The 19,298-nt window shown below is 39.9% G+C and overlaps 1 protein-coding gene across 1 annotated transcript; it reads left to right on the top strand.

Annotated features, from left to right (window-relative positions):
• Positions 1–14,568: 14,568 nt before the first annotated feature.
• LOC114165246 lies at positions 14,569–16,612 on the top strand. The gene is made up of 3 exons (XM_028049903.1): positions 14,569–14,709; positions 14,812–16,074; positions 16,334–16,612. Exons 1-3 carry the CDS (start codon positions 14,569–14,571, stop codon positions 16,610–16,612), a joined length of 1,683 nt encoding a protein of 560 aa, XP_027905704.1.
• The last annotated feature ends 2,686 nt before the right edge of the window (positions 16,613–19,298 follow it).

Here is a 19,298-nt window from a genome sequence, read left to right as displayed (position 1 = left end):
TTAATTCAATCTTGAATTTGAAATACTTATTGAAGTTGTTTGGTGATGATTGATGGTAATGGAAATACTTGTATGGCCTTTGGATTGTGTACAAATTTATCATTATGTAATGATAGACTAAAAAAACAGTTGCAGTACTTTCTGTACAAAAACTACAACGTAAAAAGGCACTTATGGAGTCACAAGAGGACATTTAAATCTCGAACCAGAAAACTTTATTTTTAATTCAATCTTGAATTTGAAATACTTATTGAAGTTGTTTGGTGATGATTGATGGTAATAGAAATACTTGTATGGCCTTTGGATTGTGTACAAATTTATCATTATGTAATGATAGACTAGAAAAACAGTTGCAGTACTTCCTGTACAAAACTATAACGTAAAAAGGCACTTATGGAATCACAAAAGGACACTTAAATCTCGAACCAGAAAACTTTATTTTTAATTCAATCTTCAATTTGAAATACTTAATGAAGTTGTTTGGTGATGATTGATGGTAATGGAAATACTTGTATGGCCTTTGGATTGTGTACAAATTTATCATTATGTAATGATAGACTAAAAAAATAGTTGCAGTACTTGCTGTACAAAAAGTACAACGTAAAAAGGCACTTATGGAGTCACAAGAGGACATTTAAATCTCGAAACAGAAAACTTTATTTTTAATTCAATCTTGAATTTGAAATACTTATTGAAGTTGTTTGGTGATGATTGATGGTGATAGAAATACTTGTATGGCCTTTGGATTGTGTACAAATTTATCATTATGTAATGATAGACTAGAAAAACAATTGCAGTACTTGCTGTACAAAACTATAACGTAAAAAGGCACTTATGGAGTCACAAAAGGACACTTAAATCTCGAACCAGAAAACTTTATTTTTAATTCAATCTTCAATTTGAAATACTTAATAAAGTTGTTTGGTGATGATTGATGGTAATGGAAATACTTGTATGGCCTTTGGATTGTGTACAAATTTATCATTATGTAATGATAGACTAAAAAACAGTTGCATTCACCAGTGCAGGAAGGGCCTTTGGCAGCGGTTGTTTATCATATTCTGCACCGGTTCGGGAACCGAAGCGTATTGGGGCGAGGCCAAAAGAGCACAGCTTTTGGCCTCGGTTAAGAACCGAAGCCATAGAGTGCCCTTCTGCCTCGGTTCAGAGGAACCCGAGGCCATAGAGTGCCCTTTTGGCCTCGGTTTTCTGTGCCAACCGAGGCCATATGAGCTTCTTTTTTTTTTTTTAAATTCGACACCCTTTTGGCCTCGGTTTTGGTTGCACCCGAGGCCAAATGTATGCTTTTTGCTTCGGTTCTGGTATGAACCGAGGCCTAATACGCTGTTTTTTTTTAATGCAGTTTCTGATTTGGTGTTATTCCCACATTTAAACCTGCAAATTTTATTCAGCACCCAGCACAGACCAGAATAGACCAGAACAGAATATTTTAAAACACATCTACAATTCAAATTCATTTAAAAGACAATTACAAATCTTTTGTAATCAACATACATGTTCTAATCAATACTATTGTACATTTCAATTATATATTTGGCACATGCTATCCTACCAAACTTGATGGACTTTGCGGGAATTGCTGCAGGACTCTTGAATGTCTACAAAATAATAGATTAAGTTAAGTTAGTATATAAAAAGGAAATATTGCAAAGTATTCATTTTAATTCAAATATATATTACCGTTTCCCAATTTGTTGTAATACGAGCACGCACAGTGGTTGTCATCCATTGCATTATATAGTAACCGCACTCATATGAGCCGGTTTGTCTATTACACTACATTATATTAACAACGTTACAATTAATTAAGGAAGAAAATCAAGCAAATAATCATGAAGATATGGATAGAAATATCAAACCTGAGAGAACACCATACAAGACCTTTTGCCTTAGCCGTTGATCTCCCTAACAACATGTTATGTGCAGCAATTGAACTATGATATAGGGAATAAGTTAGGATATTTTTATATAACATGTCATATTCATAAGATTGATATTGAGGTTCTTACCAATCTATCACTTGTCTAAGATGGTTGGGGGGAGGGCGATGCAAAGAGCAAAACCACACAGCAAGGTTCTCCCTTAGGGAAACCACAAGTAACTGCCAATGACGCCTGATAAGAAAATAAATTCATTGTTATGCATTAAAATGACTGATTATATTCATAAGTTAACAAAAATGACTTACCCAGCAACATAAGGGACATAAATATCTTTTCCACGTTGAAAGCATTTGGTCACATATGCTTGGATGTCATCAAACTTGTTGCCTTCATGGGTGAGTTGGGGGTCTATAAACCCATATAGATCATTCAGCCCCATAGTTTCAGTGACACCAGACAGATACCTAAACCAAAAATTGATTTGATATAAGTAAATACATAAATATATCAAATAACTATATATAATGACTAAAAGACTTACATCATCCATAATTGAATAATGGTAATATTGAGTTCCTCTTGTCCCGTGCAAGCTCCAAGACATCTTGGGAATGCAAGTAAAGTGGGATGTCAAGATCTCTCCCAAAAATGTTAGCATCCCAAGGAACCTGCATCGGCTTATCAGCTATGATTTCTGCAAGTTGGAGCAATGCACCAAGAGGATCGTCCAAAGAGAGAAGAATCTTCTTTGATTGAGGTTTTTCCTATATTGATGCAATTTCAGTTAAAATGGAATATAATTTAAGTTTGAATATAATAAACATGTAAACTTAAAAATGTAGTATATTTGTGGGTTTAAGAGTCTGTACCGGGGGTCAGTATCAACCAAATCTCTAGGCCAGGCGAGGAAACACTGGAATGCCTGTGCCACAGTATACACCTCATCTGTTGGCACAGGAACTAAAGCATACGGCATGAGAACCTCCTCTACCGTGACCTTAACCTCATCCTCTGATAACTCCATGCCATGAAGAACTGTGGCTGCCTCAAATACTTTTCCACGAGCCACTAGTGTCTTCTCTGTACCATCCCAAATATATAGCTGACATGGATGAGTGTCATCCATGTCATCCCCGGGTGGAGCTGAACAACTCCCCTTTCCGCTTCTACCTGTTAGAGTTAACGATTTATTAATGTTATTCAATTACTTTATTAAATATCATTTATTCAATTCATAACTTATAGAAAACAAATTTACCCGTGGGAGGCACAAATGGGTCTAGTTCTGGCGGATGATCCACTGGCGAACGAATGCCATAATGCTCAAATTGGCGCATTAGTTCTTCTCTCACTTGCGCCGTGATCATTTCCTTTAGTCTTTGTTCATAATCAGCACCATGACTGCATGAAGACTGACGAGAGGAGGAACCAAAAAATTGGCGTATGCCGACTCCTGATCCAGCACCACGCACACGTCCAGGGTGCTCAGGTCGTCCAATTGCAGCAGCAAGTATGTCATGACGACCTTCTGGAATGAATCCTCCTTGGGAGGTCTGCTCAACCAACGAATCCTACAATGTAACAAAAAAATTTATAAATCAAAATACAATATAAAACATGAACGAGCAATTTAGATAAGAATTGTATCTTACAATTTTCTCAGAGATTTCTCGTGCAGAGTCAGAAGTGTAGTTGCCCGATGAGCGTAAACGGGCTAACTTCCACTTCTGATGACGTGATGGTGGTGAAGGAGGCTCAGTATCTTCACCCTCAGAAGGTGGGGGCCTAGATTTTTTCTTTTCTGTCATTATCTTCTCTTCAAGTTTTCTATACCCACCACGAGATAATATGTGGGGTTTTTATTTTGAGCACTTATGCTTTGAGCCTTTTTCCTCTTTACCTGTAACATATAAAACCCACTTTATGAATTAGTTAAAATTTTGCATAATTATCAATTGTGCTATTGATGATTTCAAATAAACATACCTGCCATCCCTCAGATGTCCGAAGCTCAAGAAACTGACGCCATGTGTCTTCATCAATCCAAGTGTATTTCAACAATGGATTTTCATTCTTTTTATGTCCAAAGACATACCTTGACGTCAACTTGGTCTTAAAACCACGAAATTTCTCAGCCACCGATGACAAACATTTTTGTCTTAGCGTCGGCACATTTGGAATATCAAATGTTAGCTGCAATATAGAAAATGTCATCAACAATATTTATCATATTATCAACAAAATCAAAGTATAACTTTAATAACATTAATATTAGTTACCAATAAATCTTGCCATATCATTTCCCGATCAACTTCAGTGACATGATCAAAAGATGGCGTAAGGATTGATATTCTCTCTCGTGCCAACATTCCTAAATAGCTTTTGAAGACGTCCCCATAACGACCACTAGGCTCACCAGTGTCGACGTTAATATCAACATGTGTTTTCTGACCTTTAGCTCTTCTAATTAAGAGCTCTCTCAACCTAGTGGCTCCTCTGGTGGGTCTCTTAGTAGGTGCTTCATCCTCTGATGAAGTATAATGTTCAGCCATGTATCTGTGAAATGAAAACATAAAAAAACATTAATAAGCAACTAACAAATTAATATATAAAACATTATTTAACAAAACACCTAAATGTTAACAAGAATATGAAATTCATACATAAAGTTATTGATTGGTCATATGTATATTCCTTCATCGTGATCTTCTCGAATTGCATGTACATCATCAACTAGATGGATTTCATCAACATTTATCGTTCTTCTAAATGGGTGGGTGACAACAATATTAAGATCACTCATATTCTCTTCATTAGGATCAATTTGTTTTTTTCCATGAAGAGCGACAAACCAATGTTCAGACGCAGGATCTTTAACATAGAAAACCTGAGATGCTTGTTGTGCCATGATAAATGGCTCGTCTCGATAACCCACCTTTCGAAAATCCACTAGAGTCATTCCTGATTCATCTATTTTGACACCACTCTTATTGTCAATCCACTTACATTTGAACAGTGGAATAGTAAACATGGTATAATCAACCTCCCATATCTCTTGTATTACACCATAGTATGTCATTGATCCTACTACGGGATTTTGATCTTTAGATGTAGAAAATTGTAGCGACTCAGCTTCAAGACTGACTCCACTATTTTGTACTGTGCTTTTATCATCAAGAGACTTTGTATAGAATGTGCAATTATTGATTTCATAACCTGTACAACAGATGACATCAAATTTCAACCCATTTGCTAACCACATCAAAGTCTCAGAGCATTGCGAATCTTTCAAAACCTCAGATTTAAACCAAGGCATGAATGTTCTATTATGCTCCATCAAATGCCATTTCTCTGATTGTCTTGGATTGTTCTCTTTCACAATGACTTTGTGTGCAGATAAGTAAGGCATTACCTCATTTGTGTTGTTCAATATGTATAGGTGTGCTTGCATCAACTCTTCGCGATTTTTGGTAACCACACTCACACCTCGTATGCTGTTACTTATAGAACACCTGTTCAACCATGATCTGTGAGGAACTCCTATCGGTTTTGCTTTTGCCATGTAATCTGAACAAAACTCGACACTTTCTTCAGCAATATATCTTTCGATCATTGAAGCTTCTGGACGATATTGATTTTTCACATACCCTTTCAAAATCTTCATGTAACGTTCAATGGGATACATCCATCTTAAGTATACTGGTCCACAAAACTTGATTTCTCTCACCACATGAACAAGTAAATGTACCATGATGTCAAAAAATGATGGAGGGAAAAACATCTCTAGCTGACACAAGATGATAACAATTTCGGCTTGAAGTTCATCTAACTTTAAAGGATCAATGACTTTGCTACAAATTGAAGAGAAGAATGCACACAAACGCGTTATAGTTTGTCTAACATTTTTGGGTAAAATTCCACGAATAGCTACAGGTAACAATTGTTGCATTAAGATGTGGCAATCGTGAGACTTTAGGCCAACAAGCTTCAAGTCTTGCATGGACACTAAACTCTGAATATTTGAAGAGTATCCTTGAGGTACCTTGACACTCTTTAAACATAAGCAAAAACTTATCTTCTCTTGTCTGGACATAGTGTAACATGCAGGGGGCAAATAAGTGCGCCTACCAACCTCCCTTGGTGCCAAGTCTTCTCGGATCTTCATTTCAACCAAATCCAAACGAGCATTTACTCCATCTTTTGTCTTTCCCTGAATGTTGAGTAGTGTACCAATCAAGCTATCACACACATTCTTCTCTACATGCATGACATCTATGCAATGCCTAACTTCTAACTTCGACCAATATGGAAGGTCAAAGAATATTGATTTTTTCTTCCAAGGGCTCGATGCAATGACTTCTTGGACGTTTTACCAAATACATGATGTACTTTATTAACTTTTTCATGAATTTGAATGCCAGTTAATGGAGTTGGTGCTTTGTCATTCTCTTGATGTCCATTGAATGCTTTCTTTAACCTTCGATAAGGATGATTAGCTTGTAAAAACCTTCGATGGCGCAGATACACGGTCTTCCTTCCGTTTTCAATTGATGAGATGCAGTGTTTTCTTCACATATAGGACATGCTTTATGACCCTTGACACTGTACCCTGACAAATTACCATAAGCTGGAAAGTCATTAATGGTGCAAAATAACATTGCATGCATCATGAAAGTTTCAGAAGCAACAACATCAAATACTTCAACACCATCAACCCACAACAACTTCAAGTCTTCAACTAGAGGATTGAGATATACATCTATGTCATTTCCAGGCTGCTTTGGACCAGATATCATCATAGACAACATCATGTATTTTCTCTTCATGCAGAGTCCAGGAGATAAGTTGTAAATGAATAATATAACAGGCCAACAACTGTGGTTTGTACTTAAATTACCAAATGGATTCATTCCATCGGTAGCTAAGCCAAAACGAATATTTCTACATTCTTCACCGAACTTGGGAAATTCCTGATCAATATTTTTCCATTGCATTGAATCAGCTGGATGACGAAGGAGTCCGTCACATCTTCTCTCAGTTGCATGCCATCTAAGGTTTTTAGCGTCTTTAGGATTTGCAAACAAACGCTTAAGTCTGGGCACGATTGGAAGGTACCAGACTACTTTCAAAGCAGATCCTTCCTTCTCTATTTGACCATTATCTTCACTGTTTCTTTTCTGCTTGTACCGTGATGACCCACACTTTGGACATTTTTTCAAATCTTCAAATTCTTTTCTGTATAATATGCAATCATTAGGACATGCGTGTATCCTTTTATACTCCATACCCATCGGACAAAGAATTTTCTTGGCGTCATAGTTTCGAGTGGGTAGAGTATTTCCTTCGGGAAGCATTTCATTCAAGAGCACGAGCAATTCTGTGAAGCTTTTATCTGTCCAACTGTTGGTCGCTTTCAAATTCATAAGTCTTAAAACCGCTGATAATCGCGTGAACTTAGTTGAACCAACATACAACGGAGTTTCCGCATCAGCAGACATCGTCTCATACACATGCGCTTGTGCAAAAGCTTCTGCACCAACATCCCGTATCATGTCCTCCATATTGTCTTCTTCTACTTCTACTTGCTCTTCAAAGTGCTCTTCCGTCGCTCTTCCCGTCGCTCTTCCTGTCGCTCTTTCATGGAGGAATTAGCAAGATATTCAGTCCGAGAAACAGTTGGAATGTGTATTAATTCGCCGTGCCATGTCCATATTGTATAACTTCTAAGGAAACCATCACAAATAAGATGTTCCCTAACTTGAGTTGCATTCAATTTTCTTCCATTCAAACAATTGACACAAGGACATCTGAACTTCACCTCATCATCACTTCTCCCTCATAACGTTGCGCAAATTTTATAAATTCCTCTACTCCATTCTCATACTCAGTGCTAATACGTGGTAAATTAATCCAATCTCGATCCATACTGAAATTGCGTGATTAATTTCAGTAATCTTTGAATCAATGCTCATGTCGTAATGAAGGTGTGACCCTATCCCATTTAAGAAGATTCACTTTCTTTATTTTATTGGTACATATTACTTTTAAAATACAAATCTTAAATTTCACGAAATTTTGCCAGCATTTCGCATTGGCCTTCAGGATACACGAAATGAAAGTGATTATAAACCACAATCAAATATGCACCCGAAGATCAATACAAAACACAATTGACAAATATTCATGAATTTTAAGATCTTTATTTTAAAATATATATATATATATATATATATATATATATATATATATATATATATATGCACTAATAAATTACTAGAAAGTGATTAATCTTCTTAAACTGTCCAATCGGACAATTCAAGATTCAATACATTTAAATTATTAGTATTGTATCCCCTTATATCTAATTTAAAAAAAAAGGTAGTTTTTTCAACATGAAAACTCGGGAACGATACATAATTTTCGTATTGAATCTCAAACGGGAAACTAAGGCTAACTCACAAATCAAACAAATATTTAAGTAAATAATAAACCATATATATATATATATATATATATATATATATATATATATATATATATATATATATATATATATATATAACATATTACTAATACATAATAAACAACAAAATCTTACAAAATAATAGAATTAAGAACTTGGGAGCGTGAAAATTGAATGACAATGGAAGATGATGCACACCCACGATACTGAGGTCTTCAAGAGCTATAAGAGGTAATAAAATAAATAAGAGACCGTAAAAATAGCAAAAGAAAAACGCAAAAATCAACCAAAAATCTCATCAAAATGCAAAACAATTACCTAAATCATAAAAAAATATACAAAACGAAAAAAAAAATTAAGGCGTTTTGAATTTACCCCGGACAGAATTGGCGGTGCAACGGTGGTTGGAAATGGCGAACGAGGCGCAAGATACTCGCCGGAGCAGTCACACGGAGCAGCAGTGCAAGGTGGCTGTGGGGAACCGTGGCGAAGTGGGGCGACGAATGCACGATGGAGGGCGCGACGTACGCACAACCAGAGGCAGCGGTGGCGCGCAGGAGGCCGCAACAGAGGAGCGACGGTGGCGCGACGGTGGCTGCCTCCTTTTCGCCTGCTGTTCGGTGGCGGAGCAAGACCGGCGACCCAAACTTCGTGGACGGAGGCGCAATCGGCGATGGAGAGGGCGATGGAGAGGTCGCTGACGGAGGGCACGGTGGGGATCCCTTCGCGAGAGAGAAGATGATGAACAGTGAGGGTTCGTGCGATTTGGGAACATAAATAAAGGATATGGCCTCGGTTCTGTAAACACCCGAGGCAGAAAGAACGATAGGCCTCGGTTCTGGGCCACCCGAAGCCAAATCTTCCGTTATAGGCCTCGGTCCTTTGACACCCGAGGCCAAAGTGTGTGCTGTCAGTGGCAGTTTTGTAAATCTGGGGGCCACAGATGGGTTATAGGCTTCGGTTGGTTGAGAACCGAAGCATAAAACTGGTTATATGCTTCGGTTGATATGGGACCCGAGGCAAAATGTTGAGAAAATTTTCAAAAATGCCACCGCCTCCTTATAGGCTTCGGTCCCGCTGTAACCGAGGCCTATAAGGCGAGTTAAAAACCCCATTCTGCACTAGTGATTACTTCGTGTACAAAAACTACAATGTAAAAAGGCACTTATGGAGTCACAAGAGGACATTTAAATCTCGAACCAGAAAACTTTATTTTTAATTCAATCTTGAATTTGAAATACTTATTGAAGTTGTTTGGTGATGATTGATGGTGATAGAAATACTTGTATGGCCTTTGGATTGTGTACAAATTTATCATTATGTAATGATAGACTAGAAAAACAGTTAAAGTACTTCCTGTACAAAAACTACAACGTTAAAAGGCACTTGTGGAGTCACAAGAGGACACTAAAATCTCGAACCAGAAAATTTTATTTTTAATTCAATCTTGAATTTGAAATACTTATTGAAGTTGTTTGGTGATGATTGATGGTGATGGAAATACTTGTATGACCTTTGAATTGTGTACAAATTTATCATTATGTAATGATAGACTAGAAAAACAGTTGCAGTACTTCCTGTACAAAAACTACAACGTAAAAAGGCACTTGTGGAGTGACAAGAGGACACTTAAATCTCGAACCAGAAAACTTTATTTTTAATTCAATCTTGAATTTGAAATACTTATTGAAGTTGTTTAGTGATGATTGATGGTGATGGAAATACTTGTATGGCCTTTGGATTGTGTACAAATTTATCATTATGTAATGATAGACTAGAAAAACAGTTGTAGAACTTTTCCTGTACAAAAACTATAACGTAAAAAGGCATTTATGGAGTCACAAGAGGACACTTAAATCTCGAACCAGAAAACTTTATTTTTAATTTAATCTTCAATTTGAAATACTTATTGAGGTTATTTGGTGATGATTGATGGTGATGGAAATACTTGTATGACCTTTGGATTGTGTACAAATTTATCATTAGGTAATGATAGACTAGAAAAACAGTTGCAGTACTTTCTGTACAAAAATTACAACGTAAAAAGGCACTTATGGAGTCACAAGAGGGCACTTAAATCTCGAACCAGAAAGCTTTATTTTTAATTCAATCTTCAATTTCAAATACTTATTGAAGTTTTTTGCTAATGATTGATGGTGATGGAATTATTTGGACGGCCTTTGGATTATGTCCAAACCATATTTCACGTAATTATACAGTTTAAAAGCAGTTGCAATACTGCGTGTACAAAACGTAAAACGTAAAAAGGCACGTATGGACTAACAAAAGGACACTTGATTATCGAACTCGAAAAGTTGGTTTTTAAAAAAATGTTGATGAACAACAAACATATTGAATCCAATATAGGCAAATCCTGCACGAATTACACAATTCTGGTTTTGTTGCTCATTGCAAAAAACATCAAATGTCATTCACAAACAACAACCACAAAGCTGAGAATGTGTTTGTCAATGTCATCGGAGTTGAATGTGGAGAGTGTCATATCCACCAAAAAATGTGATATTCATTAAACTTACAACCTGCAAAAAAATAGATTTTCTTAAGTTGAGGAACAATTTGGGGAACAACTCATCAAAATGCCATTTCAATCATCGAACAAGAAAATACGATAATGGGGTTTCATTTCCGGAAAAACATCACAAAAATAGTGGTTTCATTTGGGGAAGAACATCATAAAAATAGGGGTTTGTAATCGGATAGTAAAACATACCAGAGCACCCTTTGATTTGCAGAACAAGAACACTTCAAATTAGGGCTTCCAATTCGACGCACGAAGCTATGGCAGCAATCCGCACTCTCGCTGCACTCTCGCCTTTAGTTTAAACCGCAAAGGAAAGTTCTGTTTTTCTAACTTTTCCTTTTTCTTCTCTTGCGCGTGTATCACAACCTCACCATTCACTCCACCTTCTCTCACGCGTTTCTGCTCCCGTTTGATTAAAAATTATTAAAATAATAACTGCCACGTAGGCGGGTAACTTCGGGGTCAAAAAAAAGGGGCATTCTATCATTATCCATTAAAATATGGTATAGTTTTATAATCAACATTTTTTTTTATTAATATGAATTGAATACCGACATTGTATGATATGTCAAACACGGAGATGATTAAAATGGGAATAAAAGCTAAACATGGAACCCACTTAACGCTTAATTTTATAAAGCATATAGAATAAACAATTATCATTGAACAAATTCATTTTGACTAATTGTGAAACTTATCTTCATTTTTAGCAAAAGCATAGTAATAGTTTATTTTCCTAATTTTGTTCACAAACTACGTACTAACTTTCAGTCACGGACCTTAGAAGGTTCGTAGGGAACATGGCCCATCCTTAGATTTTTTAATTTTTTTAAATATTTTTTTAAATTTATTTTTATTTTTTAAAAAAATATAATATTTAATATTAATAAATAGTAAAATAGAAAATTAAACATAATAAAAAATAATAAAATTTATAGAGATATTTTTTTTGTTCTATCTTATTTTAAGTTTCTCAGTATTATTTATTATTCTTGCATCTCTTATGTGATTTTTTGTTTTACAAAAGAAATAGAAAGTTACATATAAATTCATTCTCTCCTTCTCAGTTCTCATTGGTTCTCTTGTAAGATAAGAAAAGGTATTTTTCTCATTTCTCTTAGAAAAAATATAAGTTTGATATTTAGTGTTTTTTTCATCTTATGAGTTTTTTGTATATTTATATTTTTATGAATATAAAAAGAAAAGTTAGGTACTACATGTTTTTTGATGACCATTTCTTAAAGGTAACTTGATTATCATATTTTTTTAGTAATTACATCTCACAATTTTTGATTAGATTTTGATAAATTATTTTATAGTCTTAATTTTTTGAAATATTATTGATGAAAAATAAAATAATAGATTTATTTTTTTAAGTGATAAAATGGAAAATACCCTTGAAGATGAAAACAATACAAATTTACTTCTTCACCTATTTTCAAGCATGATATTAGGAATTCAATTGTTGAATTAGAGAAACCCTCTCTTAAGATTCAAAGAATTATGAGCGGAAAATTTCATATTAATTTTTTTAAATTATAGGCGGTGTAAGACCCACTTTTCTTTTTGTGCCTTTTTCTTTAAAGGGATGCCCATCCTTGGGGGCCTAAGGCAAGGCCCAAAGGGGAGGGTCAGACCTAATATGCCCCAACCCTAATCATGTGCTCTTTTTCGTAAAACAGAACCCTTGTGCCTCCTTGAGCAGCCGCACTCTCTGCTAGGGTTTGCCTTCTCGCCGCTTCCACGTTCGCTCTAGCTGTTCCTATTCCACGTGAGTATTTCCGATCCGTACTCTTCCCTTCTATTGGGTTTTCGTATTCTCAGTTGGGGTTCACCGTGCTAACCTTTTTTTGCAACTGTTCCACCGTTCATTTCAGCTTCTAGGATCTACTCTCTAAACTGTGGTGCTCGTAGTCTATGAGTCGAGGTCTTCCCGCTAGCTCTTTCTAGGTAAGGGAAGTTAGACCTTATTGTATTTTTCAGCTTCTAGGATCTACTCTCTAAACTGTGGTGCTCGTAGTCTATGAGTCGAGGTCTTCCCGCTAGCTCTTTCTAGGTAAGGGAAGCTAGACCTTACTGTATTTTTCGTGGGATCTGCTTATTTTACGAACTTTTGATGATTTAATAGCCTGTGTGAGAATATGAGTGTTTGAGAATGCATATTTGAACTGTTTGGATGCATGTGGTTGACTGTTGCACGACAAAACAGTGGCGGGTGCTGGTTTTCTCGCCCAAGCGAGCTAGTCTCGCCTAAGCGAGATTATCAGAGGCTCGTCCAAGACTTTCGCACTCGAATTGTCGCCTAGTAGACTCGTGTTCTTTTTAATCGAGGAGTGCTCTCGCCTAGGCGAGAAGGGACTCGCCTGAGCGAGACCTCGCAAAGTCTCCTATCCCCTCGTCGCGCCCTTGCCTAGGCGAGATGGGGTTCGCCTAAGCGAGAGGGTTCCTTTCGCCTGAGCGAGCCCTGTTAGCTTGAGCGAGGCAGAGGGTAGTTTTTGATGTTGTTATTGAGTGGTTTACCGATGTGTGGCTTGTTTATCTGTCCCAAATACTCTACTAGAAGAGTTGCGTAATGATAGTATGGTTAATATGTTATATTTGAAATGGAAATGGCATGTTATTTGATTGGGTATGAATTGGAAAGCATGTGTGGTATGTCTTGGTGATTATACATGATATTTATGTTATGGGAAATTCTTGATTGGTGGGTGGAACATGCTTAAAGTATGGGTATGGCATAATTCCATGACTCTTGTAGTGAGAGATCTTGGTGGCGTCTCATCGGTTGGAAGTAATTCCATGGACCCTCTTAAAGGGAGTCCTTGGTGGTGCCTCAACAAAAGGACGTAATTCCACGGGGGTCGTGGTGGTGCCTCAGGGCCAGGGCGTAATTCCACGAAGGCCACGTGGTGGTGCCTCCTGTAAGGGTATAATTCCGTGAAGGCCTCGCGGTGACACCTCATTTCTAGGACATAATTCCACTGCCACGTGGTGGTGCCTTAGATACGTATCTGGATAGTCAAGTCTTAGGTTTTGATATGGATGAGTACTTCACATGTGGGTGTCTGCTATGTATGTTTGAATGTGAAATGGTATGTTGAGTGCATGATATGATGACTTTTTCGCTAGCTTACCCTTTTGCTTGCTTGTGTGTTATGCGTGGTCTCTCCCTTTGCAATGATCATCAACCCGGTTGATGTGAGCAGATGTGAGAACCCCTGGCAGTGGTGATGGTAATAGGGATGCTGTAGCTTGATGGATTGGACAGGTGTTGGGCCCACTATGGGGCCCATTACTGGAGGATTTTATATTATTTATGCTTTCTTATCCGAACAAGGCCTAGTATATTTATTTGTTTTCTTTTTAGTATTTTTTCTGGTTGGGCCATGTGGGGCCCTTTTCTAGTAATCTAGGTATATCTAACGTATTGTATACCTTCATACCCTAAACCCACACTCTCTGAATATTCATGTATGTGATGTTTTATTAATTGAGGTTGTTCAGTTTTTGGGGCGTTACATTTATGGTATCAAAGCGGTCGTTCCTTAGGTTTGTGGACTTGGATGTCTGCTTCGTTTTCTCTGTGTCTTTCTGTATGTTCTTACCTAATTCTTGTCTTACCGAGCCTAACCAAGTGACTTCCTATGTGCCAGTGAACTATGGCACCATCTCGTAGGACTCCACAATCTTCCCCAGGCGATGTGCCAGATATCGCTAGAACAATTGAAGCAATGGTAGCTGCCATGACACCGCAAAGTACGGCAATGATGCAACAAAATGAAGCATCAATGCAGCGACAGGTGGTAGCGCTTGAACAGTAGCAGCTAGTGATGCAGCAGTTAGAGGCTGCCAGGGCGGCTGCTGAGGATGCTCACAGGCAGCATATGGAGGCCCTCCGCTAGCTGGAGGAGAACAGGGTAGCTGCCCCTGATTTTGGCCCGGAGCCACGTCCTACGGCCATGGAGTGGAGTCTGGAGGACTTTCTAAAATACCACCTAGTGAAGTTTGGAGGCAAGACCAGTTCAGATGCAGCCGACCAGTGCCTGAAAGACCTGGAGAGGATATTTGACGCTAAGATGTGCCTAGAGGAGAGTAGACTGGCATTCGCAGTGTACATGCTCACGGGTGAGACTGAGCACTGGTGGGTCAGCATGAAGTCCATCATGGAGGAGAGGCAGGAGCCAGTCACTTGGGACGCCTTCAAGAGGAAGTTCCTCTCCGAGTACTTCCCTGACAGCGTCAAATACGCTAAAGAGGTAGAGTTTTTGCAGTTGACCCAAGGAAGCAAGTCTGTGACTGAGTATGCAGAAAAGTTCAAGCACCTCAGTCGTTTCTACACCATGCCACCGGATGAAGAGTGGCGATGCCAAAAGTTTGAGAACGGCCTCCGCGGGGACCTTCATTTGATGGTGGCCCCGCTATCCATCAAGGATTTTGCAGCCTTGGTGGAGAAGGCCAGGGTCATGGAAAAGATGAAGGTGGAAGTGGAAACTCAGCACCCTCACCAGCAGAGAGTGGGAGGACCGTCTAGGTCCAGGCATAGGCATGAGGAGAGGAGGAAGCCCTATACTAGGCCCCATTTTCAGTCCCAAGGGTCTAGGGAGTCTTCTTCCCAACAGAGTAGGGTTCAGTGCTACCAGTGTGGGGGACCGCACAAGAGAAATGTCTATCCCCAGCTTGCAGGCTTCAAGAGGTGCAACAATTATGGCAAGGAGGGCCACTTCGGCAGAGATTGCCCCACCCTTGTGAGAACAGCGACGCGTACTCCAGTTCCAGCCCCAGTTCAGAATCAGCAAAGGAGGGGAGGCAACGGGCCTCAAGCATCGGGCAGAGTGTACGCCATGACTGGAGCAGAGGCAGCAGGCTCAGGTAACCTTGTCATGGGTCGTTGTGTGATTGCTGGTAAATATGCATGTGTTTTGTATGACTCTGGAGCAACACACTCTTTTGTGTCTGAAACTTGTGTGCAAAGGTTGGGTCTGCCAGTTTGTGAACTGCAATGTGACCTTGTGGCATCTACTCTAGCATCGGGTTTGGTCAGGACATCGTCTTTGTGTACTAGGTGTCCAGTGGAGGTAGAAGGCCGCAGGTACAAAGTGAATCTGATATGCCTACCTTTACAGGAGTGGGAAGTGATCCTAGGAATGGATTGGCTCTCCGCCACTGTATCCTTATAGACTGCCGCGAGAAGAGACTGTTATTTCCCAACTCAGAGGAGCTTGAGTTGTTATCGCCTCACGGTGTTATGAAGGAGCTATAGGACGGTGCTCAGTGTTTCCTGATCTTTACGCACCTGGAGGTGGAGGGAGAAGAGATGAAGTCCGTGATACCGGTAGTACAAGAATTTGAAGACGTGTTTCCAGAGGAAGTACCGGGATTACCCCCTAGTAGAGAAGTGGAGTTCTCAATTGATTTGGTACCTAGAACCGGGCCAGTGTCGATGGCTCCATACCGTATGGCTCCGGCAGAGTTGGTGGAACTCAAGAAATAGATAAAGGATTTACTGGGGAAGCAGTTTATCCGACCCAGTTCCTCACCTTGGGGAGTGCCGGTGCTGCTGGTGAGGAAGAAGGATGGGAGTTCGCGGTTGTGTGTAGACTACAGGCAGTTGAACAAGATGACCATCAAAAACAAGTATCCCCTCCCGAGAATAGACGACCTGATGGATCAGTTGCATGGGTCATCGGTATTCTCGAAGATTGACTTGCGGTCGGGTTATCACCAAATATTGGTAAAGGCGGATGATGTGCAGAAGACGGCCTTCAGGTCCTGGTACGGATACTATGGGTACGTAGTTATGCCTTTTGGGGTGACCAATGCTCCAGCGGTGTTCATGGACTACATGAACCGGATATTCAGACTGTTTCTAGATAAGTTTATCGTGGTCTTCATAGACGACATCCTTATCTATTTCAGGACTCAAGAGGAGCACGCCGAGCACTTGAGGATAGTGCTTGGTATTCTGAGGGAGAAACAACTGTATGCGAAACTGTCCAAATGTGAGTTCTGGATGGATGAAGTTCAATTCTTAGGTCACATGATATCAGCACAGGGCATTGCAGTGGATCCAGCGAAGGTTGATGCAGTAGTTAAATGGGAAAGTCCCAAGTCAGCAACAGAAATCAGAAGCTTTGTGGGTTTAGCCGGCTACTATAGGAGATTCATAGAGGGATTTTCCAAGATAGTGGCGCCCCTGACCCAGCTTACTCGAAAAGACCAACCCTTCGCTTGGACGGATAAGTGTGAGGAAATTTTCTAAGAGCTAAAACGATGTTTGACGAGCGCCCCGATATTGGTTATCCCGGATGTTGAAAAACCCTTTGAGGTTTATTGTGACGCATCCCACCTTGGACTTGGTTGTGTTCTGATGCAAGAGAAGAAGGCAATGGCATATGCGTCGAGGTAACTCAATGTACATGAGAGAAACTATCCCACTCATGACCTGAAGCTGACAGCTATAGTTTTTGCCTTGAAAATTTGGAGGCACTACCTCTATGGCACTCAATTCCGGGTATTCAGTGATCACAAGAGTCTGAAGTACCTATTCGACCAGAAGGAGTTAAACATGAGGTAAGGAAGATGGATGGAATTCTTGAAGGATTATGATTTCGAGCTTTTGTACCATCCAGGGAAGGCGAACGTAGTAGCCGATGCTCTGAGTAGGAATACGGTGCACACCGCTCACCTCATGATCAAGGAGGTGGAATTGCTGGAGAAATCCAAAGACATGAAACTGCAGGTGGAGTTGGAGTCGGGATTCATTAGATGTAGTAATCTGACCATATCTAGTGACTTCCTGAACTCGATTAGAGAAAGACAACTGTTGGATAATAGTCTGAACAAGGTTAGGGAGCAATTAGGGTCAGAAGGGACAAAGGACTTCGCTTTGGGTAACGACGGCATATTGAGATTCCAGGGCAGAGTGTGTGTGCCTGATGATGTAGAGGTGAAAAGGCTAATCCTTGAGGAATGGCATAAAAGTCGTCTTAGCTTGCATCCGGGCATGACTAAGATGTATCAAGACCTCAGGGAAGCTTTCTGGTGGCAAGGGATGAAGAAGGATGTGGCACAGTTCTTGTCTGCCTGTCTGACCTGTCAGAAGGCAAAGGTAGAGCACTAGAGACCCGACGGGATGATACAGCCGCTGGAGATACCAGTATGGAAATGGGATAGCCTCTCGATTGACTTTGTGACTCATTTGCCACGAACATTTAGAAGGCATGACACCATCTGGGTCATAGTGGACCAACTGACCAAGAGTGCGCATTTCTTAGCAATGAACCTGAGGATGTCTATGGTTAAGTTGGCTCGATTGTACATCAAGGAGATTGTGAGATTGTATGGGGTGCCTTCGAGCATTGTATCAGATAGAGATCCACGGTTCACATCGCGGTTTTGGCACACCTTGCAGGGTGCTTTGGGAAACAAACTCACGATGAGTTCAGCTTATCACCCTCAGACAGATGGTCAGTCTGAGAGGACGATCCAGTCACTTGAGGACTTACTGAGGACATGCATACTATATCATTTGGATGCTTGGGATGAAGTGTTACCGTTGATTGAGTTCACCTACAACAATAGTTTCCATGCAAGCATAGGGATGGCACCTTATGAGGCTCTTTATGGCCGAAAGTGTAGGACTCCTTTGTGTTGGTATCAGGATGGGGAGGCAGTGTTGGTTGGACCAAAGTTGTTGGAACAGACCTTCGAGAAAATGATATTGGTGAGGGACCGTATGTAGGCGTCCCAGAGTAGACAAAAGGCTTACGCTGACCGCAAGAGGAGACCTTTGGAATTCGAGGCTAGGGATCATGTGTTCTTGAGGGTGACCCGAACCACCGGTCTGGGAAGGGCGCTCCGCTCAAGAAAGCTCTCTCCTAAGTTCCTTGGCCCCTATCAGATCACGAGGAGGATTGGACCAGTGGCTTATGAGATAGCTTTGCCTCCTCAGTTGGAAAATCTTCACCCGGTGTTTCACGTGTCGCAGTTGAGGAAGTATGTGTTTGATCCGGCCCATGTGTTGGAAGCTGAGGATATACAGATCAGGGAGGACCTCACTGTGGAAGTGCGCCCATTGCTCTAGAGGATACAAAGGTGGAGGAACGCAGAGGAAAAACAATCAGACTGGTTAAGGTCATCTGGGATCGAAGGGCAGGTGACTCTATTTGGGAGTTAGAGAAGGACATGAGGAAATCACACCCACAACTCTTCACTTGGTAAGTTTTCATTTTCGAGGTCGAAAATTTTCTTGTTGGGAGAATGTAAGACCCACTTTTCTTTTTGTGCCTTTTTCTTTAAAGGGTTGCCCCATCTTGTGGGCCTAAGGGCAGGCCCAAAGGGGAGGGTCAGACCTACTATGCCCCAACCCTAATCATGTGCTCTTTTTCGT

The sequence above is a fragment of the Vigna unguiculata genome, chromosome 10 (assembly GCF_004118075.2).
Source record: "Vigna unguiculata cultivar IT97K-499-35 chromosome 10, ASM411807v1, whole genome shotgun sequence".
Taxonomy (NCBI): Eukaryota; Viridiplantae; Streptophyta; class Magnoliopsida; order Fabales; family Fabaceae; genus Vigna; species Vigna unguiculata.
The sequence above is the reverse complement of the archived record's forward strand: the minus strand, read 5'-3'. Positions and strand labels throughout refer to the sequence as shown.

What these genes read in the sequence shown, in the direction of transcription:
- LOC114165246 (XM_028049903.1), top strand. Translation starts at nt 14,569, where the DNA reads ATGGCACCATCTCGTAGGACTCCACAATCTTCCCCAGGCGATGTGCCA. An exon ending in AAGCATCAATGCAGCGACAG is followed by an intron (nt 14,710 to 14,811) that starts GTGGTAGCGCTT and finishes GCCCTCCGCTAG; the next exon opens with CTGGAGGAGAACAGGGTAGC. An exon ending in TGGATTGGCTCTCCGCCACT is followed by an intron (nt 16,075 to 16,333) that starts GTATCCTTATAG and finishes TTTGGTACCTAG; the next exon opens with AACCGGGCCAGTGTCGATGG.